This window comes from Chaetodon auriga, chromosome 11 (assembly GCF_051107435.1).
Source record: "Chaetodon auriga isolate fChaAug3 chromosome 11, fChaAug3.hap1, whole genome shotgun sequence".
Classification (NCBI taxonomy): domain Eukaryota; kingdom Metazoa; phylum Chordata; class Actinopteri; order Chaetodontiformes; family Chaetodontidae; genus Chaetodon; species Chaetodon auriga.
In genome coordinates this window covers 21,845,723-21,871,584 of record NC_135084.1, presented here as the reverse complement: position 1 = coordinate 21,871,584, position 25,862 = coordinate 21,845,723, and the positions used below count along the sequence as shown (strand labels likewise).

Below are 25,862 nucleotides of genomic sequence, written 5' to 3'. Positions count from 1 at the left end.
CTTAAAGATGTGATTATGACAGTACTGTTCCAGTCATGAACATCCTGACGGGAAATGAGGTTTAAAAAAAAGACAGAAAATCCATTACTTTCAACATTTCAAAGTTTATTTAAATTTTATTTAATTTTCATACAGTATCAAGTTTCCAACAGTCCCACAGCATAAGATGCAGCATGCAGAAAAAAGGAAAAAAAAGGTTCTCAAACTTAAATCTTCTCAGATATCCCCACACGAACTAAAAAGAACCCAAGTCCCTCAGAGAAAAAGTAGCACTTACAAACTAAAGCGCGGTCTGAACTATACAGAGAACAGAGAGCCAAAACTGCATTTAACAAATACTTATATACAAAAGAAAGAAAAAAAAACATCAAATTTTCCCCTTTAAGCTGAGTACAGTGTGTGGCAGTTTGAGACAGGATCAGATATGCAACTTTTACTGGAATAGAAGCATCTCGCTGACCCGGGTAAAATACAAAAAGTTACATGTAGTTCAGTTCATTTGGATTACCTCTCATAATATGTGTACATTTACCAAAGTTTGGCAACATCCATATTGTATACCATTAAATTCTTAAATATATTAACATCACCATCCATGTGTAAACAAGAGGATTATTTCAAAAAATTGATCTACATGCACAACAAAAAATATATTTCCATGTCATGCAAGCACAGGGAGGCCCAAGCCGTGCAGAGCTTTGGGATAAAGGACGACGGAGCGCTCCAGATTCACGTCTCTGACTGAAAACTCCTGTTCAAACCAGCAGCCGGCCTCCAAAGCAAAACAAAAAGCTATCCTGGTGCGCTTTATAGTAGGAAGCATTTTTCCCTTAGAAATGAACATCTGATTGAATTTCTGGTTTTCTCCCTGTTGGTATTAGTGGGTGGGAGGGGGAGAAAATGAGGTGACCGTGACAGGAAAAAAAAAAGAAAAAAAAAAAAAGTGGGAGAAGAAGCCAACTTTTGAAATGTACACTTTCCAAAAAGAGAAAAAAAAAAACTACAATACAGCCTATCCCACTGCACACTCATCACGCCAACGTGTTAAGATCTGAAGTGTTGATGTTGCGCTAAAGAAAAGTCTGACCCGTCCTGCGCTGCGCTGACAAAGGGAAGTATTCAGAAGGGCTCGTGTGAGCAGAGGCGACGCCCTCTCTCGCTGTTAAAGAAGACGAGCGCGCGTTGATTATCTAATATACACATACTGCTTTAAAAAAACAAAACGCTGCCTGCAGATAAGTCTCTGAAATCTCTATGCACTCACACAAACTGTGTATAATCATCATTATTCACTCCTCTCGGGTCTTTGCCGAGCCCGTCCAGCCTGCGAGCGCAGAGCTGCTCTTTGCATTGCACGCCGTCTAACACGGAAATGCCTCTCCGAGAGTAAACCACGGATCAGTCTGCGGCCACAAATCCCTCTGGAAAGACATTTTCTTGGCATCAATTCATCGACCTTTAATTTCATGACAGGAAACACGAATGACCTCCAACAACATAAACACATTCTTCAGTGTGAATCGAACTATCTGATCACGGAGGAACTGCTTTGCTGAGAGTGACTGGAAGCTTCTCTGGTCTAATCCAAACTGCGAAAAACGGAGGACAAAAAGTCAGCAAATCTGAAATTTAGTTTTGCACCTACGACGGCTCGCGGTTGGAAGTGTCGCGAGCCAGTTTGTCCGCTGTGACTGACAGCGGTGGTGATGGCTAATAACTGGTTTCTGGATATGTTCTGGTTGGCACTTCATACCCTACGTTCTTGTTGTACTGTAAGTCAAGTGTTAAAATACTACACACTTCCCCTCACCAGACAACCACAGATATACTTGTATTTTTTTCTTCTTTATAAAAGACAAGAACAAAAAATAAATATCAAAAATAACAATTTAAAAAAAAAAAAAAAAAGGATGAAATATGGACGAGCCAACCAGCCTCTTCACTGCGCCCCCTTTCTCCCCCCTCATCCAAAATCGGAGATGCTCTTGCAAATGACAAACAGATGTCCTTCAGTCTCTTAAAGTGCTATGACCGGGTTAGTGAGAGGATTTACAGTTCAATAACACTTCAAAGTTGGCTTCGCGAGGCCCGTGGTTTTTTCAAAGAAAAAGTGGCTTCACAGAGAGAGAGAGAGAGAGAGAGAGAGAGAGAGAGAGAGAGATGAAGAGAAAAGAGAGAATACTTCCATTGAGTTACACAGAGAGCGTTTTGCCGGACGTCTTGAGCAGATCTTCAGAGATGGTGGAGAAAGCGAGTGTTGAGGAGGAAGGGGGTGGAGTCGGCAAGCGGAGGCGCGCTCACACGTCCACCACCATCTTTTTGTGTATATCGAGACCACCGACCACCTGGAGGCAGAAGAAAACAGGCGTGTTAATTCTGCGATGCTGAAAGGCTGCGTGGCCCTTTCTCAGGAGGACATTTTGACTGAATCAGAATCAGCTTTATTAGCCAAGAACGTGTGCACGTACAAGGAGTCTGACTCCGGTTTAAACGCTGCACTCGATGAGCAGCAAAGCACAGACAGCTCAGTGAGGACAGAACAAACCTGGACGATAAGTGAAGCAGTGTTTTCACAGGCTGAGGAGTTCAGCACGGTTAGCGCTGCTCCTCCTCCAGCCTCTCCTCACAACACCCAACGACAAAGAATCTGAACTTTCTGGAAAATCTGTGGAGTTTTAGCACCAAAAGCTTTTGTCACAGCTGAAATCTTGCAGCAGCACTGGACGTGTAAACACTCTCTTACTACAACCAACCAGACAAAATCTATTTTTATGTCCATGGTGGTATTTTTACACTCTTCTTTCTTGCAGCCTCAGATCAGGACGCCTCTTGAAGTGTCTGAGCGGAGCCTCTTTGTTACAACGGGATCTGATATTCTCCTGCGCCCTCCTGGAAATACACTCCCGCAAGGACGAGAGCCTTTTTAGTTCACGGCTCCGGAGAGGCAGCCATCAAATGTGGGCCTTGAGTCTGTCAGAGTCACGACGGGTTTCACTTCTAACGAAATTAATTGTGTTGAAAGAGGCTTTGTTTGACTCTTTGATCTGAAATTAAATGATTAAATTAGGCCTTTCTATGCACTTTCTATCGTTTCCAAATGATCTCCAATAAGAACTTATCCTACCTTTTAACCTGTAAAAGAGCAGCCACGTCTACACCTGAACTATCTCGCAGAATTCTTAAAAAGCCTGTGACAGCCTTCAAGCTGAGTTTTTGGGTTATTTAACAGAGATCGTTTGCTGCTGAGGTCCAACGAGTGCAGATCCAGAATCCAAAACCATTTAAAAAGGCATTTTAAAGCCATCAAACATTTAATCCTCTCAGTCAGCAGATATTTTCTCTGCTTTTTCAAACCTTTACGGTCATTTTCTATGAGTCTGAAGCAGGTTTGTTTGGGAGTGTTTGGTGGTTGAAGCAAATAATAAATAACATTATCTTCAGTGAATTAAGGCTCAGCCATCGAGGACTCTACAACAGAAAAGCCTTTGTGGTTGTGCAGATCTTTGATCCTCAGTGTTGGAATGGTCTTCTACAGCAATTACTATATGCAGGCTTATTTCACAGCTGTACGGCCTCAGTGTAGGATAAATCTTTTATTTGTTGCTCAGGCCAAGACTCCAGTAGAACAGCAGCCAAAGTGCTGGCTCAGTATTTTTAGTGCCCCATCATATGTAGGAAGAATGCAGCAGCTGATGGTTACAGCTCCTGACACTGTATTTCAACTGGAAGTGTGAAAGTGAAACCCGGTGCTGTCGAGCCAATTCAAAAATCTGAGGTGCGTTTTTTTTTTTTTTTGCCCCTTTGACATTTACTTTCACCATAACGGGCCACATCAGCAGCAGCATGTCATCAGCCCCAAAAATACCCCGTGAGAGCTCGGACTTACTGCGCAGAACTCTTCAAAGGATATCCTGCCGTCTCCGTCCTTGTCTGCGTTGATAATGGTCTTGTCCACAATCTGCTGGAGCTGCGTGTCCTTCAGGTTGTTGCCTACCATCATCTTCAGCACCTGGAAGAGCTCGCCGTTGGAGATGTAGCCGTCCTTGTCCATGTCGTAGATCCTGAAAGCGACTGTGGTGCAGGGAGGGGTGGAAGGGCGGGGTGCAGGAGAGTCAATCTGTTAGACATCTACAGAAGTTTATCAAACTGTCTCTGATAAATGACCCTCAGAGGGTCGCCCACCACACCAACACTGAAAACTGGTTCCACATAATAACCCTGGCTCAGAGCCCTGACCCTCCTTTGCAGGAGAGCCAAAAGTGACTTTTGTACTGCTTAACAATTACTGGTTTTTCCCCAGGGGGTGTTTTTTGTTGTCGCGGTCAGGCAGGTAGATGCAAACAGAACAGGTGAGACACAGGGGACAAACTCCCGGCTGGTTTTAGTCCCAAAGCAGCAGAACAAGCAGGTACGTTTGGGGATAAGAGGCCTCCACCCAGAGGCAGCACACCTCTGGCCACATGTGGATTCAGCGAAGGAGCAGCTTTACTTACATCGAAGCTTCTGTTCTTTGTCCCCCTTGACGCTAAACTGTGAGACTCCCTCGATGAACTCTGGGAAAAGAGAGAACAACAGTCAGCGCTGCAGGTTTCACAGTTAATGGAAGCGGTGAAGATGTTCTGGAGAACCAACCATCATTCACATCAACAAACACAAAACATAAACAACGTCTTCTGTTTTCATGACATGATTTAATTATTATTTTAGACTTCTCTGGAAATACAGTTTAGAAAGCAGAGAGCAAACTCCTTAGATTCAGTATCTGATTACCTTTAGTTGAACCTCAGAGATAATTCTTCTTTTAAAACATGGGGAATGGTTAACAGCACGTTAAAGGGCTGGTTGTAGCTCTCTGTCGTGTATTCAGTTCAGAAATTCCCTCTCAGCTCAAATGCTGGGTGCCGTATTTGTGCATGGACCCTGCTATTAATCATCTGTATTACAGAAAATGAGCTTCAAATCACACTAAATGCTAATGGACCATGCTACAGCTGTCTTATATCACTGGATGAAAAAAAAAAAACACAAGCCTCTGCAGCACAGAGACATTTAATGCAGCATTAACATGAACCCTTATGTCCTCTTCTGCTTCCATCATCTACCTACAGGATGTGCAGTATTTGCAAAGGTATTAATGGTGGATTAAGTTCTTGTAGTGGCCGTTCCTGGTTTTGTTTTGGTGGTTGTTGGGCGCATGCGTCATGATGCCTTCATGCTGCTGATTTACATAGTGGTGAAATATGAATGCTCGTATTGACAAAACTGGTTTTGATGCACATTTCCTCCTGGCTGTTGCTGTACTTTGGGGGACTTTGACTCCAGGTCTGTGTTAGAAGGCAATTCCAGTTTGTTTGCAGTAAATTTGTACCAATATCGTATCAGCAGTGTCTCTTTAAAACAGCTCACAGACTAATACAGAGCAGAAGAAGGCTGTGAAGTCAAGCACCAGAGCTGCATACCTTTAAAGTCCACCTCTCCGTTCCCGTCCGTGTCAAATATGTCGATGACCCTCTGCACCAGCGGGTTCTGTTGGAGCTCCGGCAGCGACATGAACTCTTCCACACTGAGCGAGCCAGAGTTATCTAGGTCGAGTTTCTTAAACCTCTTCCCTAGCCTCTTAATCTCATCAGCATCGACTGGACAGAGACAAAAAGAGAGGGAGAAGATCCGGATGAGACAATGCCATGTGCTGTGTGGACATTCAGCTGATGTTATCCGTCTCCAAGCTCATCAACACTGGAAGAAAACGAATCTTAAAGTATGAAGGGGGTCAGTGCATGGCGCCCCTCAGCAGCCAAAGTGACAGGGAAAAAAAATAAAGAGCCGGCTCACTGTTCACCTGCAGCAACATTCTGCCAAGATGGATGAAGAATCACATGCATTGAGCCAAAATAGAAATACGATTTGCTAACACCTGCACGAACAGTAGTCAGAAATTTTAGGAGCCACCGCTTGCAACTAGGTCAAGGACACCACTTCCGGCCTGCACAGGACTGAGCTCACCGCTCACAGTAATCACAGCACATTCTGCTCCGCTCTGCTCTGCTCTGCTCCACAGAGACCTGAAATGGGTGCATCCATTGAAACAGCTCCAACTGCTAGATTGCAAACATTACACGAAGCCAACCCCGGTCCAACCCTGCTGTGAACCTAAAATAGGGGAAAAGGGAAAGGCAGAGAAAGGAGATCTGAGGAGGAGTAAAACAGGAAGTCGCAGAAAGACACACAGACAGACACACGGACTGAACTCTCTGCAGACTTACAGCCTTTGTTGCCTGCTGGTGCTTTTTTAGCACAAAGCGTCCGAATCTTTCGTTCCCCTGCCATCAGAAACAGCCCCAACACCCTGACCGGTGCACTGAACGATGGCAAGGAGTAATCCAGAGACAATAACAAAGCCACTTCTTAATTACTATGTAAGCTCATTCACAAATAGTCACATGATCCCACTGGCCAACCACAAACTACTACAAGGCCTGCTTTAATCTGGGGTCCTACATGTATGAATCTATTCATCTGAACGCAGAGGGAAGGAGGCGTGACGAGGACAGCTGGCTCAGGTAAACAAAAGACCGACGGGTGGACTTCTGATGGAAACTACGACAGCAGCACAGAGTAGAAGAAGCTTCAGGATACTTTTACAGCAAAATTAGTGCTAATGGTGATGATGGGATGGAAAGGGAGTGTAACAGGTTGACAATGCTGTTTGCAATATTTACATGCCAGCGTCCAGAACTTCAACACACGTCATCAGCGTGCAGGAAAAGAGGCGAAAATCAGTGCCTCCGCCTGGGTGGAGCCGCTAAATACCCGAGACTACTGCGGACGGTTTGAGCTGGGAATAAATGCAGATTGTTCCCTTTCCCATTGAAGACAAAAGCCAGATGTCTGTGGGTGTTAGTGGCGTTTTTGTTCAATGTGGAAGAGGCTTGTAAAAAAGTTTGCATCATATCAGATTTATTTTACACTGAATCTGACAACTGGAAAAAAAGGAAATATCAGCTTCCTGCTGCAATACAAGAAGGGCACGCTGGAAGGTATCGTTTGCACCTTTTCTACATGTGCAGATCTGAACACACATTTGGGTGTCTGAATTCCAACAAGACAAACCGAAGCGACAGGGTGTTATCCAATGTCTGCTTTTTATTATGTGATGTGGAGAGAGAGAGAGGGAGAGAGAGGGAGACGGGTGTGGGCTGTGTTTTGGGTTTCAACGCTCGGACATGCTGTGCTACATCAGCTCGATGACTAATCAGAGTGCCAGTGTGGTGGAGGAGCAGGGGAGGAATGAGAGAGAGTGAGAAAGTTGGGATGAACGCAACCACAGCAGCAGCAGCAGCGGCGTTAGTCGATGACCCAAACAGCAAAGAGCAGCATAACCTGCTCGAGTCCACTGCACAACGAGCTGTGTGCGAGTTTCTATTGCTGCGACGTGCTTATTATCAGCGTGCACCGCCGTCAGTCAACATGTGTCAACACCGACATTCCTGTACATTTACTGTGACACATACCGTAAAGCAGTTACGATGTAATGCTCCTCTACTGGACGCTGACGGGGCTTTATTGGTCTTTTGTTCTTTCGACATCTATGTGGCAGATAGCCGACAGGAAGTCACTTGATAACAATGAGTTTTGTTTGCTCAAAGGTGTCATTAAATCACTGACGGGCATCAAGAGCACTAAATCAGTCAGTCATGATGTTCTATGTAGTAAAACCCTGAACTTCATGTTTTGAACTTAGCACCCTAAGCTAGTTACAAGTAAACGATGGAGGTGGAGGATAGAGATCATGTCAGCTCACCTGTCCTGGAAATGTGGTATAAAGAAAGGTATTATGTACAATTACTTGTCAAATCCTCAGGAAAACTGCGTTATAAAGATGGAACACATGGTGCATATGTCATATGATGGCTGGTGGTTCGATCCCCAGCTCCTCCAGTCTGCATGTTGAAGCATCCTTCAGAGAGATACTGAAGGATGAAATGTGATTATTTGCTGATTTTCTTGTTTCTACATCTGAAAACTCCACCTTAGGCTATCAAATATTTTGTAACCCAGATGCTGAACTCTGAAAATAATTAATCAATAATGAAAATGACTGCAGTCCAACTTTAATAAATGCGGTAGTAAGAGTCAGTTAAAAAGGGAACATTACGACTGCAGATGGCTGATGGCTTGAATAAATAAGTTGTTCCTTGATGGATTATTCTCTTATTCATCTGCACCATTACCATCAGTCACTGGTAAAGTGTGTCTGTGTGCTGTGCAAGCACCTGGTAAATTAAATCGGTGATGTAAAAGCCTCTGCAGCCTGCTGATTAATACGCAGCTTTGTGCTCTGAGCATCAGTAGGAAACGCAGCCATTCAGTACACAATGGATGTTTGTCATACTGTGTCTCATTTCCATGATTTTTGCACACATTCAGTGGATGCCGGTTTACTGCTTTGTCTCCATGTTCCTGACAACTCCAGAAACACGATGAATCTGCACACGAGCGCACAAAACGCGATCTCTGCCACAGGGTTTGTGTCGCCGCGAGGTGTGAGTTATCAGAGCCGAGCACACGGCTGTCCTCTGACACAAAACACTTCCTTATCAGCAGCCTCCTGTTTCCTGTTCGCAGCATTGACACCGGCTTGGCTCACAGCGGTTCAGCTGTGCAGGGGGCATCAATGCTGCAGATAACCACCGTACGAGGCTGCGTGCCCCCCGTAAAATCAACGCCACATTAGCCCGTGGAACATGTCTTTTTATTGTTTGAGTTCTAAATATATTTGTGATTTAGGGTTCAGCTTCTTCCTGACGCACTTCCTGGAGACACCACACACCCCACATTCTGCGAGTGGGTGCAAGACCAGCAGCCCGGACCAACTGAGAGAGCAGCTCTTCCTTTTTCGCTCCCCAGTGACTTCATAATTAAAAAGCATACGTCAACAAATATCAGGGAGCCGTTTTCAGGGGTTGCCGGATGAGCAGAGAGGAGAGAACTCCACTCACTACTTGAGTATAGAGAGTTTGACCTGAACTGCTGAGAAGAAAGGTTGAAAATGAAAAACTATCAAGGTTTAAGATTCCCGTTCAGATTAGACTCTGTGCAGTTCAACACGTTGAAAAGCACCAACACGATCAGGGTGACAGGCTCCAGCCCCACTCTGGCCAACCACGCCACATATGTAGAGCTAATAATCCATTCAGCTGCAGCCCAAAAAAATGCACACACTCTTCATTCTGTAAGCAAACTCGCTTCCAAACAGCAGACGCTAATGTTAATCTTTCGAACCGGCTCTCCTCACAGTTTAACTTCCCTCTGTTGCTCCACAGTCAGTCCAGTGGGATAAGCTGGCGCGCAGATGAAGAATCGCTCTGACAGGTACAATGCATAGCAAACTTCAGAGCAGTCGCTGAGCGGGGAACATCTGAACGTCGTGCCCAGATCCCTTCCTGCTGTCTGGAGCTGCCAAGTGAGTAGGTACATGCATTATTCATGGCAGCCAGGACAACAGCTTTCTCACAGTCTGAGTCTCATTCCCGGTCTCGAACCAACAAGTCCCAAGTCTGCCAGCATCACAGACAGACACGGCTCCCAGTCGAGCCAAATAAAACTCGTGATTAAGACTTTTACTACGGCAGTTAGCTTAATTGACCTCCCTGACATATGGCTGGTACTGAAAACTGCTACAGTGGAGAGGTAGAGATTCCTGAATCACAGCATAGCTGGAGGTTTATGGCTCCATAGACAACACCCAATAAACTAATGAGGTTCTCTGATTCAACTACATTATCTCATGCTGTTATGCAAACTCCTTCCACAGAGTGCAGTAAAAAAAAAAAAAAAAGGCTTAAATTCCGAGATCACCAGCTTTACAAGCGCTGACTGCCATCCTCCTTTAACAGCAGCCAAAATCTCAAAATGTGCTGCGATGACAGGTACTGAACGCTGTCCAACAAATAAACTACGAGTGGCTGTTGGTTTGCTTACAAGAGGAAAAAAAACTGGAACGGTGTCACAGCATCGAGAGGACAGCTGTGTTACTGAAATGACCATACTTGATGAAAAAGTGCTGAGAGCCAGGGAGGAGGACAGGTACGAGGTGCTCATTTTTTTAGATCCCAACAACACCTGAGCATCCAACTGCAGACAGGAAGGAAAATTACTGTCACAGAAGCATTTCATATTGTAAACGTCCTGACTGCTTTGGTGTGTTTTTGGGATGAAACCTGCACGATGCACCTCGTTCTCGCTGATCGAGGCCTCCTCCATGACCTCCGCTTGCAGAAGAGGAGGAGACGGACGTGCCCCTAACCCCAGCGTCAGGCCACGGCTTGTATACCTGAGCGGCGGCGATGGTGTGGGCGACGCTGCAAACAGACACTCAGACGCACACCTCTGTCCCATGAGAGACAGTGAGCTCCTGAGTGCAAGATGATTCAGCAGAAACATCTTTTCCACTTTACAGGAAGAGGAAGGGATGTGGGTTTGATGTAATAACCCAGAAGCATGTGCCTTTCATTACTTTTATTTGGAATAAAACAACGACATAGCAGAATAATACACCCGGGGACGCATTTTTCATTTCAAGAGACAACTATGGAAAAAGAAAGTGTGTTCTGAGAGGGCTGCACAGTCATAGAGGCTCCTCACACCGCTATGCTAATGAGCAGCTCAGAGGGAGACCCAATGTAACTGTGAGATGATTATGATAATCTCATATACTCCACCGCACAGCACAACACACACATACACACACACACTTTCATAAGCGCTGCATGCACCCTCAACTGTGTTACTAAGCAACTGGAACCCGTTAGCCCCCCAAAGTAGCCCACACACACACACACACACACACACAGCACACACACGCACGCACACAAGAAAGAAGGAGGAACATTCAAACAACTGCTCATGAGGTGTACACATGAAAACACATGCATATGTATGGTGTCAGCGTTTGAGTGCACACACGGTCTGTCACTCATGCATAAGCATCAATTTACATAAGAAAAATACTGCAACGGCTGACCAAACGGCCTTCCCTCTGGTCTGCTGCTTGTCTTTCACATCCTCCTCTACTGTTTGTATAGCTGTGTGTGTGTGTGTGTCACATACTGAACTTCAATTCTAAGGCTGCACATTACAAGCTGTCTGGAAATGCAAGTCCAGTATGTGTTAACAACAATCATGAGGACAGGTTTCTCTCCGTGTGCAGCTGCTGGTACTTGTTCTAAAAATGTAGCCGTTCTTACTTCAGTTCAACCACAATCTCAATAGTTTCATGAAGTTCAACATCAGTGTTTTTGTAATTGGTGCAAGCTGTCAAAAACCTCATTTTTGGGCAGCAGCTCTAGCCGCACACTTAACCTTCTGCTTAACCCTGCAACATTACTGGTATCACAGCTAACAGTCCGCTTGCTCAAGCTAACCATTAAACAGCAGCACAGCTGTGTGAACAGCAAATCTGCTAAGTGCAACTGGCTTTTCCTCCCTATTTTCGTTTAATTATAAAACACAATGTTCCCGAAATGTCATTAATGAATTTGTCCTCTTAAGCACGCTCAGCCCTCAAACGGTTCACCCTGCACATTAATGGAGACATGTGACTGCATTAACACAGCCAACCTGAACTGAGACAAGCAGGGGAGGGAGCGACGTGCAGAGCAAACTTCAGCTGGTATGTTACTGATAATTACAGCCTGGACTCTGCTGCATATAGCTCCCCAAACACGCTGGGTGGGGTGAGGGTAAACACGAGAAGGCTGCATGCACAGCTCAGTAATTACATGTTTGACACATGACACGGGTGTGCCAATTAGCATAATGGGGTTCTACTGAGCCACCGCGGGTGGAGTGTCATCTAGGGAACATACTGGAAGAGGGCACAATAGTCAGATACAAGCTGATAAAAAAAAGCCAGTGAGTCTAATCATTAAAGAGGAACTCACAGTTCAGTTCAGTGGTCATGAGGAGAGCAGCTGCAGAACCCGATGATGTCATGACAGTTACCTGATGATGATTTAACAGGAGGACTAAATCAACTGAGGGCAAAGAGCCACAGAGGGTCTAATGAAGAGACACTACTGAGTTGCATTATGGGAAGTGTGTTTGACTCAGGATTGCTCTGCTTGAATCTTTATAGAATAATCTGACCACTAACGTGAAACCCTCGAAACATCCCCCTGCACAAGCTCGTACGGTTAATTAGCTATAATTGTGGTTAATGTTCAAACATGGTTGAAGGTGTTGGTCTTTCAAGTGTTTTCATCAGGAAGGCGCAGAGCAGACTGTGGTTTACCTGGGAATCTGGAAATCAGGTCATTTCTGGGACTAAAAAAAAGCAAATACACACACGCACGCACGCACGCACACGCGCACACGCACGCACACGCACACACACACACTCCCTCGGTCTTATCTCGCGCAGGCCGCTGGTACGAGCTCCAGCGCTCGGTGCATTAGGCCGATCGCTCGGCTGCTCTGATGATGCACAGCTCGCCTGCACAGACCAAACGGAGGACAAAGCAGGGCAGCGGACTGACGGTGTATGTATTTATAGCCGTGCCGTCATCAGAAAACCCCCGACTCACCCCACCAACAGAGGCTCTGGCTCCCGCCCTCAGGGAAACCCCTAGCAACAAGGAACTCCAGCGAGTCACCCGCCGTTTATTTTGGGCGGCCGCAGAAAGGCCTGCGATGGTTTCAGGCTCGCTGCTGCATTTCTCTGTGCGAGCACGACACGTCGAGGGGGTTTTGTGTGTGTGTGTGTGTGTGTGTGTGCCTCTGTGGTTTGTGTGTCTAATTATGCACACTCCCACAAGTCGACCATTAAATTTTGTTTGATCTCAGCTCGGCTAAGCCAGCAGCGGTGAGACGCCGCGCTGATAAGAGGATACGGGCCTTTCAAAAAACAGACTCATCCTCCAGCACAGAATAATGACCTTAATTCACAATCCATCTCATCAAGGCCAATGTTAGAGAGAAGCTCCTCCTGTGCATCTTATGAACGGCAACAACAGTTAAGAATGGCCTGATGGCAGGCATAGGTGAGTGGGCGTTAACAGTTCATTGGTTCACGTCTCACTGAGGGCGCTGAGGTTGAGGTGCACCACAGTGAATCTATCCGACCAGCAGGCCAGAGCTAATGTCTTCACAGCCAATGCCTGCCTGTCCAAGCACTTGATGAGCTCAACAGCTGCTGGGGTGAGGGTGAGGGTGAGAGAGAGAGAGAGAGAGAGAGAGAGAGAGAGAGAGAGAGAGAATAACATCAAAGAAAAGAGAAACTTGGAGACGGAGGAGGACAAAAAGAGAATGGATGGTGGAAGCGTAGAAGCATTTATGCACATGGATGCACAAAAAAGTCATCACTTCATTCTATATGCACCCATCACACCTTTAGTTTAGCAATTCCTCATAGGTCAAAGGTTGCTCTATTAATTTAGCGACTGATTAGTTTTGACATTGCTGAAAAAAGTCTGTCTTCACCTGTTTAAATTACGCTATGTGATGCGTTTCTGGTAAGAGCTCATTTTTCATGCCCACATGTCTCAAGAAAAGGAAAGCAGGACAGACAGTCAACGACAGGAGAGAAAGACAGACCGACGGTGGCGAATAAGGACAGACAGAGAGAAACAGACGGGCAGAGAAAAGGAGAGACGCTGGACATATCCCAGACTGAACGCACAGGTCCTTGATGGGTTCAGTTCAGGGTCATGCATCATCCAAACGCACCTCCCCTCGCCATGGTGGCATAATTCTGGGGGAGGAATGCCTGGAAGGCCTGGCAGGCCAAGGTCCTGTCCCCCATGATGTTACAGTAGTACAGTCTAAGTATGGACAAGCCTCAGAGCGTCTGTGCCCACTCTAATGAGAACTGTCATGTTGAATATGTTTGTCTGTGTCTACTGGTTCAGTTACTTACAACAGGAGGACACAGGTGACTCTTAAATGACACATTAGAGAGTTTAAGGATGGTAGTAAATAAATCTGTTGTTGCTCTACAATGCTTATCAACCACTGACAGAAAAACCAGCTTTCCTCTTGTAGGTTAAAGCAATTCATCTGTAGCAGGAAATAAAATGTCGTCATTAAGACTGATGCGGGTTTAACTCGGACACGACCCCGTCACGACCTGCTGCACATCTGCCTCTTACAACACCTCTTCAGCCAAAACATCTCCGGCTCTGCTGTCGAAACAATCATTCACGCGTGACTCTGATTCGGAGACGTGATGAGGTCAATCTAAACAGCGGCCCGGTCCCTGAAGTACGCCGCCACCACAGAGGGACCCACCGCGGGCTCAGCGCTCATTAAACACGAGCAGCAGTCGACCCATTTCAGCCTGGTTCTCAACGTCCTCACACTAAGCGAGCGGAGAGAAATCTGCATCTCTGAGGACTTTTCAGCAACACGAGGCTGTGTTGATGTATCATCAGGTAGGGAAGGTGAAGGAGGCGGACAAAGAAGAAATGTGACTCATATCCTCAGCTCTCCTCCTCCTCCTCCTGCTGCTGAGGGCTCAAATATGTCTACTGGGTAAACATGACAGAGAACATATGAGTCCCTCTCAAGACGAAACCTTCAGAATCAGAAATCACTTCATGAATAAAACATGAAATAACACAAAATGTGTGGAAGCAAACTGAAAATGGCACTTTTTAAGCATATCAGATAATAATAGGGTGGGTGTGATGGACTTTTTGTCTCTATTGGCTTCTGGCTCATCAGCAGAATGAAAAACCAGACAATCAAAGAACAGGACTTGAATCATGTCGAACAGAAAAATGAGTAAATCGAATGTTGTCCTGCTCACTGACTTCATCTTATAAGAATCCATACAATTCACGATGTCAAACATTAACATTCAGGATGAAACACACAGCAAACGCCGTGTTTCCAATGACTACGTCAATATTTTGGGGGAAACCCTGCACATGATGAACTACACCCGACACAAATTTAGACGGTCTCATTCAACAACTGCACAACTGGAGCAAGCAAAGACTGAAATACTTACAATGTGAGCACATCTCCAGGGGGTAACTGGCTTCATTTCCCTGAAGGAAGACAGAAACAGAGGAGTCAGTTTATGCTCCAACAGAGACAACAGTGCAGGAACAACCTCAAACTATGTGGAATTTATCAGGAGTTTCAGCAGAGACACAAAATGTAAACCAAAAACACAGCTGGAGGCGTTTCTGGGAACTGTTTTCCATCTTTTCTGTATTCAGAAATCTTTTTTTTTTTGCCAAATAAAATCAGGCAATAGCTGGTTTAGTCAAAATTTATTGAAAAAAAAAGATAGTGCAGATGTAAGCACGGTATTTCAAACCTTTAGTCAAACAGCCTGCATGGATCTGTGCTGGCTGACTGACTGAAGCTTCATTCAAAACCTCATGAGATGCTTCGACGGTTAAAAAAAAAAAGACTTTCGGTGAGGCTCTAGTCTAGCTCTGGTATTTTCAGGCAATTTTCTGCAGAACTCACGGCCGTTTCCTCGTTCGTCACACAAACAAAAGGCACCTGCTAACAGACAATAGCGCCTGGTGAACTGTGGTGAGCTCCGGATTCATCTTCATGCCTTACATTTTCTCAGCAGCAGGACAAATGCAGACAACAGAGAGAGCATTCAGCCTCGTAATGATGTCTGTAGAAACAGGCTGCTGATATTATACTGATACAAAGGAGGGGTTGTTTTTTTAATTACCAGGAGGTTACATCCTGCCAATCGACAGAAGCGGGCAGGATTGTAAATTTAATGGCTTAGACTCTGGACCAAGTCCACACTGTTCAGTAAAAACCATGGATTGTAACTTCGGCCAATTTGTTTAGCAGTTCGTCTGCGGATGAAGAAACGTGGTGTTGTGCATTCCTGCGTGAGGTCATGGTCATGCTGGGCTCGTGGCAGGACGTCACAGTGTTGGTATTACAGAAACAAAACACTGACGCTGAGTCACGCGTTGAGACTGTGAACGGCTCTATCAAAACCAAAAATCTTTTAACGTGACGCTCTCCTGCCCTTCAAAGGTGAAACATCATCACTGTCTGGATGTGAGTTCCTCGGATAGTCAGCGTGTTCACCTGTCCTTCAAGCACAGCAGCACCTTACAGCAGAGGCAGCTTTTCACCCCACAGGTCAGGACAGGCCAGAGAAGTACAGTATGTTTACAAGTCACAGCATTTTTACCATTTTTCACGTTGTACTCTTACTACTGGTAGTGTTTTGTAGAGTAAACCTTCAGATTGTGCATTAACTAAAATGTGGCAATGCTGAATGTCTTATGGCAATGCTTGGATACATTTTTTGTACACTTGCCTACTTAAACTTTACTCAGTGCTTTAAAAAGAGACATAAAAAAACCAACACAGATATAAAAAAAATCTCATGAATGCACACGTGTCGTCACACAATTATCCAGTTAATTCTGTAGGCAAAACACAAACACACAGACAAAGCGGTGGTGAAATCTTTGTGTGCACGAGGGGGTAACTGCAGACTGCACGCACTTTGACAAATAGAAGCCACTTAAAGCAGCTCCCGTGAACATTTTAAATGAATGTTTCGCTCAAACCCCTTGAGGCTGTTTCCTATTTACATGTGCAGCCTCTCCCAAATCATGCATCATGCATCGCACACCATCAAATGTTCCAGCACAATGCAAAGTCTCTTTAAATGAACCATAGTATCCAGAGACACTGCATTGTGCATGTGTGTGTGTATGTATGTATGTGTGTGTGTGTGTGTGTGTGTGTGTGTGTGTGTGGTATTGGCTCATGTTCAGCAGCCACATCCGCATCCCATCCAACACTGCAGTGTCCACTGAGCCTGAGTCTGATTGCTGGCAGAGTGAGGCTGAACGCTCACATGGGAGCCAGCGAGGAGTCCCTGTTGCAGAGGGGTGGGATGGGGGGGGCGATGGGATGGGGATCCTTCAGCTGAGAGAGAAAGACGCCCCAGGCCAGCGCGCAATCGACCGGAATTGTCCTGCAGCCCCATCGAGGAATACCAAACTGAGTCTGCGCCTGGCACGCTGGACATGCAAACAGGGATGGACCACACGCAGCGTCCAGGACACCAGCCACTGACTGCAGCTGCTGGTCTCCCAAATTAGTGGAAGCAACGCTACCTGCAGTGTCTTTATCGATGCTCGCACGAGAAGCAAAAGTCAGAAAGGTTCAAATCGTACACACAGAAGTAAGGAAATCAGTCAGAGGTCCACGACCGCAGAAGTCTGGACAGAGGGCACATTTATCCCAGGAATGACTGGAATTGGTTAATACAGCTCAAAAACTACGTCACAGTCTGCACAAAATACCCGCATGAAGAATGCTCAACAAGTTTCATGATGTAACCTCAACACACTGCAGCAAAGCCTACAATGTGAAGGATTTTGACATCTGACAGCAAACAGAATCTTTCTTCACAAAACTGTACAGACTGAAAACCAGAGGGTAAATTATGCACAACGTTTATTGATTTTTGACTGGCCTGCTTGTTTTCCAGCGTGAACACGACAAAAACAACTCTGCTGCTGCGGTTAGGACCAAAGAAAAAGTAAAGAATATTGGTTGTGCATTAGGAGAGGCGGACTCACAGCGGCACACAAAAACACGACACACAATGACCCGTCTAGAAAAAGTAAGCGGCGGTTATGTCATCTGCCGGCTTATCGCTGTGCTGCCGTACAACAGCAGAATTACCTCAGAGGAGTTGTGGTATTTTAAGAGCAGCGAGGAGAAAGAGGTGACACAGGATTATCCAGGAGAGCGACTTAGCATTTGACACCCTGTCAGGAGAGGAGTCAGCCGCTGGTGCGGCGATCACAGCTCCACATATACATGGTTTTCCTCTCTGCAACACGTTGACTGCGGCCGGGCGCTGCCAGTTTAAGGGATTGAATTCCAGTGCTGCTCCGTGCGTAGCGCCTGACTCCACCATTGCCGGGTGTCCCCTTGCCTGTGTGGCTCAGAGGGTAATAGTGACAATGCGATACTTTATTGATCCCTGTAGGGAAAAGTCCTTTTGTTTGCTCCCCTACACAGAGCTCGCCCCGCTGCAGAGCAACATGGCAGGAGCTGCACAGATACAGTGAGTTGCTAAAGGAAACCAGGACTTTGGATTCAAGGCCTTGAGCCAGAGACCTCAGGTTCAAGGACAGGCTCTCAAGGCTCCCTCACCATGCTGCAGGTTGTTGCTCACACCTTTACTGGGTTGGTCAGCACTAAAGACAAACAATGATTCACTGCAGCCTCTCAGGTCTCATCAGTTTAGGGCCCATAGTGACTTTCCCCAAATGAACCAAGAGTTATAAACATTAAATCCATAAAAACATCCCTTCACTGTGCTTGAAGACTTTCATTTATTGTGGCTGGTGGCCATGAAGACAGAGTTCATTTAAAGGACACAAAAAATAGCTTCACGCCCTGAGTTACTGAGGTTTCAGTGATACTGTACTGCGCCGAGTACAAAAACACGCATCCAGCTCCGGAACTTCAATGTGACATGTGACAAAAACGAAGACTCAGTTATAAAGCTGATAGACCAGATGAAACAGATCCAAGAGCCGAAACATGTCAGCGTCCTCGCAGCTTTGCATCTATTCTGGGACGAGTAGATGCTGCTGCAGAGCGGACATCACCAGGTAGTGCTGAGGGGACGTCAAGTGCATTTTTCTTTGGCTGACAAGTCAGTGGGAGGCCTGAAGGACAAAGACATTCCTCCGTATTGGTAACACTCAACAAAAGCTAATCATGAACTGAAGGCAATAACTAACAATAAAATAACAACCATTATCACACAATGAGGGAAAATGATGGATTTTAAAGCACAGTGGACTCGAGGTGATTAACAGATAATGTCTATGTAAATGGTGAATGTTGGGGAAGCCTTGAAGGCAACACTGCCTTTGAGATTTCCTTTAAAGTCTGAAACAGCAGAGGGATGAGACCAAGAGTACAAGCGTGTGCATCCACATGCACTGACACGCTGGAATCTTGATTTGATTGATATCTTGTGATGAAGTGTCTTAGCTTACAGGTGAAGAAAAGAATACCTGAACAAAATGGTGGGTATCCAGATCCATAGTAAGTGCTGGCTATAGGGTCCCTGAAGGTAAAGAGACTTACAGCAAAGCAGATTTGGTGTTGAGGATTACAGGTTTACTGAGGCCTGCCTTAGGTCACTGGCGTAGCTAACGAGGGGTCAGGAGTAACTCTTGTCATGCAGTCCATGCTGAGCTGCTCCTTTACGTGGATGCTAATGCAGCGCATCAGTTGGGGTCATCATAAATACACAGAAAAAGAGGTGAGCAAAGTGAAGAGGCATCGTGCACATACACAGAGAGGAATGGAGGCAGAAAGAGGAAGAGGGAGACTCGTGTTGGCTCATCAATAATGCACGCTTCATTCAGAATCAATTAGGCCTTAGCACACAAAACATGGTTTGCATAATGAAGAGTCTGGCAACGTCGCTGGTTCAGCAGCAGCGCTACGGCCGACCCAAAAACCCGGCTAATAATAGACCCGCAGAACCCAGTCATAACACGAAAGACTGGGGAGTACACGACATGGGGCTGCAGACGCTGGCCGCTTCTCTCAGGCACCTCTGACAGGACATGAGAAAGCATTCTGCTCCCGCTCTGAAGAAAAGCTAAATCAAATGATAGCATATTAATATTTGATTAGTAGTAAGTGATCCTTCCATCACAACTTTCTCATTATACTGGAGTAAAAACTTCCTTCCAGTTCCTGTTCATATTAAATTTCATGTTCGCTGCAGCTCAAACGGCAGTAAGAGCGAAAGGCTCCACCTGAACTAAACACAACTAAAACCTGAGATTTCTCATTCAGCCTGTATTTATCCCAGACAGGTCTGCTCAGCATGAACGCTGTTTTCCAGCTACGCCCATCTCCTATACACACAGTTACACACACATCCACCTGCAGGCTGCCTTCTCTGTGCTTTTTAGGGGTTCAGTGCTTCAGTAAAGGGCACAGCAGTGGCACGAGGTGCTACTTACCCTCGTCTTGTATCTGTCCAACAGCAGGACACAGATTCCATCTTAGCTCTGACTGTAAGTTAAATTCATCTTACTATGAGCGTCGGAAAACCAATCATTGATCATTCCCTCACTTGTCACTATATGAGCCGATCTCGAATCAGTGTGGGCCTTCTCTGAGTGCCCTCAGTGCAACCTAGAACAACCCGAAAAGGAGCGATGACTTGCATAAATTCTAAAAATTAATAAACACTGCTGTGTCTGCATCCAGCCATTTAGCATAGAGCAGAATTGCAAAGCAGAGGCATGCATCACTCCCTGAGTCCAATCTGACACGTCTGAGATATTGTGCCCAACACCACAACGGATGGACTGACGGACACGCCGGACCTTGATTTGATCATGAGAACAAACATCAGCCTCAAGAATCTGCATTCAGCATCCAAACAGCTGGCGGACGCTGCAGCGTCTTTCACCTCAGTGAATCACAGCAGCAGAAGTTTGTGATCAAATGTGCACATTTATGAGGCTCAACAAATCTCAGCAATCAGCACAGGAAACCTCAGAAAGTACAGCAGCGCTGCGACAATATGTTGATGAGTCGACTGGCTGAGAATTTACTGAAAACAACTGTTTGAATCATCTTTAAGGAAAAATACTGAACATTTCCAGCTTCTCTAACATGAGTGTTTGCTGCTTTTCTCTGTTTTATATTTTTGTGAAATATATTATTAAAGTTAATTACTGCAAACGCTTTAAGTGCTGGACTGCTGATGGAATAAACGCATGCAAACTGATGTTGTCTTCTAGGGCTCTGGGAACTTGTGAGAGGCAAAAATGACTGTTCACCATCAATTACATTACCTGTCTGTAAAGTGTGTGTATGTGCCTGCACGATCAATTAAAACAACGTGCCATTTCAAACACAGCTGTGCGTCCAGCTTGGAGTTACTTTGCCACACAATGCCTCTAACTGACACGTTATTTTCAGAGGTGGAAAGAGTGCGTTGTGTATGCGTTTCCTCCTGCTTCGCTTGCTTGATTAGTTCAGGGATCACAACACCCCCCTCCTCCACACAAAAGTGTCTGCAAGTATCAAGCTTGCCATATAGCCAAGCTTCATGACAAACATACTCAACCCCCCAGAGCCACAGCAGAGAGCAGAGCTGTGCTTTCAGATTGGTCTTTAAATAGAGTTCACCCCTCCATTTTTCAGCCAAACTTTGTAGAGCAGGCGAAGCCCAGGCCAATAAGCAGCTGACGCAGAATCATTAATAACCTACCACTCTATTACAGAAATGAGAAAATGAGCTGCTGGAAGTTTACAGTCATCTGTCTCACAGACATTCACTCTCCTTTGGTTCCTCGAAGCTTCACCTCTCACCTGCAATTCTTGTTTTGTAATATCATCTGAGTAGGTGTGCTTCCATGTATGCCTGCTTCTGTGTTGACATGAGTGCCGAGGATCTGCGCCAGATTAAGGAGTCAAGTGCAAATATGAAAATAATTACCAAAATCTTAGCTGCCTGAAAGAACACTGGCAGAGCTAATCCTCTCAGCCATTTCTATCCCTGACTTGGGCTTACCTATACAAGGTTTGGAGGCCTCATAACACCATGCAGACTGCTTATTTTGTCATAAATGGTCAAAAGCCCAAAGATATTCACCAATGATTCAACTTACAAATAAAAAAAGTGTTTAGAATAGTGGCTGAATGAATAACTTAAAAGATCTGTTGATTAAAATCTGAAAGTTCCACTGACCGACTGGCAAACCAACACAAGACTACTGCTGCGTGGGCTCATGCAAAAGGTCGCAGCTGTAGGTGAACAGAATGAGATCAGAGCTCGACTATGACGAGGTCAAGGCAAGGTGTCAAATAAGCAACACGATGATGCTGAGACTACTTTTTTCAAACCACGACATGCACCAGCATAACAACAACACAGAACTTTCCATCATAGTTTGATATAAAACTGCAGGGCTGAACAATTCATCAAAATAATATTGAAACTACAATACGGCCAAGAGCGATATCCAACTCGCAGGTGCTGCAGTTTTTTCAGAAAAGGAAAAATGCGTCACAACATATCAATGTAAATGAAGCACTGTGGTGCTGAAGAGATGCCCTGGCCTACAAATCAGGTTCTCCAGATGTAAGAGAACATGTTTGTTTGTCTAAGACCCCAGCAAAAATCACATCATCATGATTGTTTAGATGTTTTCAGCAAAAATTAAATGAAAAAGGGGAATATTAGCCAGTTAGCTGGTATGCACTGGGGTTCAGTAAACTTTTCCCTACTGGTCGGTAATATCCCGATTTCATTAATGCTCCATCTTCTAATACCATTGCTTCATCTCTGAATGAAGCACCATACCGTTGGTTCCACTGCTGCCACTGAAGTGCACAAAATGCATTTTCAGGGGTTAACGACATGCAGCACATTTGATGTGTTGAATGCTGATGAGGCAGACATAGAAAAACACTTATTCTGGTGGTTTAAATCAGCCATAGACTCTGCTTCTCGCTAACAGGCGATAGATTCATCATGTTACCGAAACTTTGTAGGTGTACAAAAAAAAAAAAAAAAAAAAACTAAACCAGCTTTTTAAACCCCTCTTCACCTCCTACTACATCAGCATCAGTGGTGAGAAAGTATTACATGTATACGTTCATTTTGACCTTTTCAACTTTTGAGCACTACTGAACACACGTTATCGCCCCTAAACAGCCTATTCCAACCAGTAATTAGAAGCAAGCTACCCTCGCCATTCGAATGTTGTGAATGTCACCACACGAAGGCCGACATAGCAGACAAATTGATGTTTGCTGACAAAACTGACAAGAGTTTGGCCAGTGCCACTGACTGCTGGCTCCAGTGTGAGCCCGGCACTGCAGCGATGCAACGGCCAGTGAGGAGAATAAATCCAGATTGAGTGGGCTGGTTGGAAGTGCAGCGTGGATCACGTCGTGTTGATCATCTCCTCTGCTGGTGGCTCGCTGGGGCTTTTATCTCTTTTACATTAGCTCCAGCTCGATCCTTATGTGGGTGGCGCTTGATTGCTAGGCAGCATATGGTCCCCTTAGCATCAGATCATTCCACTACATGCTTAAGCAACTGTGTGTCCCTGCCCCCAACCTCCCCCTGCAGCTGAGAAGAATACATTTTGACAGGCCATAAGTTGGCACACTATCTGTGCGACATGCATGCCCCGAGTTTCTCCCCTCTGGCAGACACTGCAGACTGCTGCAGGGCAAATGTAACAAGGTGTTCTGAGCTTTCCTACCTTACCTGTCTCTGGTTAATGTATTTAAGATATGAAAGTCATGGACAGATGATGCTCCTCTTAATTCTAGCCATTGAGAGGGTTGTATGGGCTTCTTTGTTTTTACAGAGGCACCATAATATGCAGAATATAACCTCTGGCACAGTAACCTTGAATCACAATGCGTGAGCTCCTGGCAGCTATGTAGTAGATATCCAACCGGGGGCTTGCTCCAAAGAGGCGGTTTACTAAGTTGTGTGGTTTTGCAGAACTGAGAACATCAGTCAATGCTCCACATTTGAGGTTTTACTCAGCAAATGTGTCCAGATGACTCAGAGGACCTGCTTCTTAGAACAGGCCTCGGGTGAGTTCACACTTTGTGGGCTGAAATGTGAACGTAAATACAAGAGAGTCAAGAGATTCTCTGACACTATGCTGAAGCTGTTTGTTGACATTTGAGCTCACACTATAACCAGACCAATGCTGGGTATTTCGAAGTCAATCAAATCAATTTAATTCGAAACAATTGTGAATAAGACAAGCTGAAAAATGAACGTGTCACCGTTCTGATGTGGTTCTAATGGTGGGGGTTTCGAAACGACCTCAAAACATATTTTTGACATTGCTTGATGCTTATCAGCTGATATACACGCTGATACTGACATATCTGTAATAAGCTAATATAAGCCTTTTCATCTGTGCGGCGTATTTATCAGCTTAGCCCTAGTTTGTATACATAATGACAGATCATTGACTTGTGTCAATATTTACAGACTTTTGAGTTTACTCATGAATAACAAGTCTGAGGAACCAAAATCTATAAAAGCCAAAACGTTTCCTCAAGATCTGATAACGCAGCTAATGTTTTACCTCAAACAAACTGCAAGCAATGAAATGTGGCTTTTTTTCCCCTCCCTGTCCAGACAAGAGGACGGTAAAGCTGTTGAGTCTACCCATTGAGAACAAATGGCTGCTGCTGCCAATGCTGTGCCATCAGGACATCAATAACTGCTCAGAAGATTGATCCGTGGAGGTGTGTTTGATCTGTGGTTGGGTGAATAGAGACTGTGTGTGTGTGTGAGAGAGAGAGAGAGAGAGAGAGAGAGGACAGTGGAGGGAGGCGTAAAACCTACAACTCCTTGCTACGCCCTTGCATTTCCTCACTGACACTTCTGATGCTCCGTTAAGTTCAATGTGGATCCAGAACTGGACTCAGCTGCCCGGTCAGATCCACTCTTACTGGTCACTACAAGGATGCTCAGCGGTTACTAGGCAACTCGTCCTCATGTATATATATATGTGTGTGTGTGTATGTGAATGTATTATTTAAATATATAAAGTCGACTAACCAATTAATTAGGACGGCACGAGCCAGTCCTGTGGCCTGCAATGGCAGCCTCCTCTGTGCGCTGTGAGTAGATACAAATGTAGCCTCGGCCTCTTCTTTGAGCCCAAATGAAACAATGTTGCAACTGTCAACACAGCCTCGCGCTGCCGAGAAAGACGTACAGACACATTTGGTTCCACGTTAAACGCAGAACGAACGTGAGTGCGGAGACGCAACTTGAGCGGACGTTCCATTTCCCTGCCCGACGGGTGAAATGTGCCACGGTGAGTCGCCGAGCTGGGCCTCAAAAAGCGAACATTTGTGCCACGAAAACTCATTTGCACGGGCCTCGCTGCTAATAAGAGTGAAGGCTATGCCGAGGAGGGATAAGAAATATCTGGGCCACGGGCTTCAGGCTACCGTCCGCCCGAGGGGTTACAGCGCGGAGAGGGCGCCGAAAGTGGGCGAGAAAAAGCGTTTCCTCTCGCCGGAGCTCTGCGCGGTCGACTGTTAACTCAAAGCAAAGCGAAAACAAACTGTCACAACGCCACATTATTCGACACATGAAAGCCAGGCCTGCCCACCGCTGTGTTTACCAGTCGGCGGAGGGTGAAATTAGGAGCTTTGCCGCTTACCATCTTGCAGGTCGGATGATGAAATCCAGGCGATGTGAACGGCACGGAGGTAAAAACAGAGGGGAGGGGAGGGGGAGTCGGTAGGCCGCCGAGTTGTGGCGAGAAATATAAAAAAATATAAATGCTTGTGGTGCTCTCTGAGGTCTCGTCCTGGCTTTACAGGCTACTCAGCTTCACGAACTCCTCTCCGTCTCTCTCTCCTTCGCCGAGGCTTTCACTGCAGTGGCGAAGGGAGGGAGACCCGCTGGGAGGGGACAGTAAGCGGAGGAGGAGGCTCGCTTTGACAAGCAGGCGGTGGCGGAGGGGTGGAGATAGAGGCGAAGGGCGGGGGGGGCGGGGAGGCGCAGCAGTACTGTACATCCGGGAACTACAGGTCAGATTTATTTATTTATTTATTTATTGATATTTTAACCTCCTGGGTAGGTCTGTGCTTGTGCTCCCCCTGCTGGCGGTATGGCGATACTGCAGGAAGTCACCACCGACAGTAGAGCCACCAGAGCAGATGTCATGTTTCTCAGACACATGATCTCCAAGACTGACGCGGGACTTCTTTCCTTTGATGTGTGTTAGAAACCAGTTTAAACACAGTCAGAAAGACCAGCCAACTGTTCAACTGATGGAGATATCCTGGTCCATCGTATC

At 45.7% G+C, this 25,862-nt stretch overlaps 1 protein-coding gene across 1 annotated transcript; it reads right to left on the bottom strand.

Moving 5' to 3' along the window:
* Positions 1–84: 84 nt before the first annotated feature.
* LOC143327949 (calcineurin subunit B type 1) lies at positions 85–25,502 on the bottom strand. The gene is made up of 6 exons (XM_076742653.1): positions 25,221–25,502; positions 15,011–15,050; positions 5,460–5,636; positions 4,494–4,553; positions 3,887–4,071; positions 85–2,345 (listed from the first exon to the last, which is right to left on the bottom strand). The coding sequence occupies exons 1-6, from the start codon at positions 25,221–25,223 to the stop codon at positions 2,298–2,300; spliced, it is 513 nt and encodes a 170-aa protein (XP_076598768.1). The 5' UTR covers positions 25,224–25,502; the 3' UTR covers positions 85–2,297.
* Positions 25,503–25,862: the final 360 nt, after the last annotated feature.

Bases quoted from the DNA above. Each gene is read 5' to 3' on its own strand.
- LOC143327949 (XM_076742653.1), bottom strand. The intron at 5,637-15,010 runs GTAAGTATTTCA...GTCTCTGTCCAG, and splicing joins CCTGGAGATGTGCTCACATT to TCGATGCTGATGAGATTAAG. The intron at 4,554-5,459 runs GTATGCAGCTCT...CTCTTTTCCCAG, and splicing joins CGGAGAGGTGGACTTTAAAG to AGTTCATCGAGGGAGTCTCA.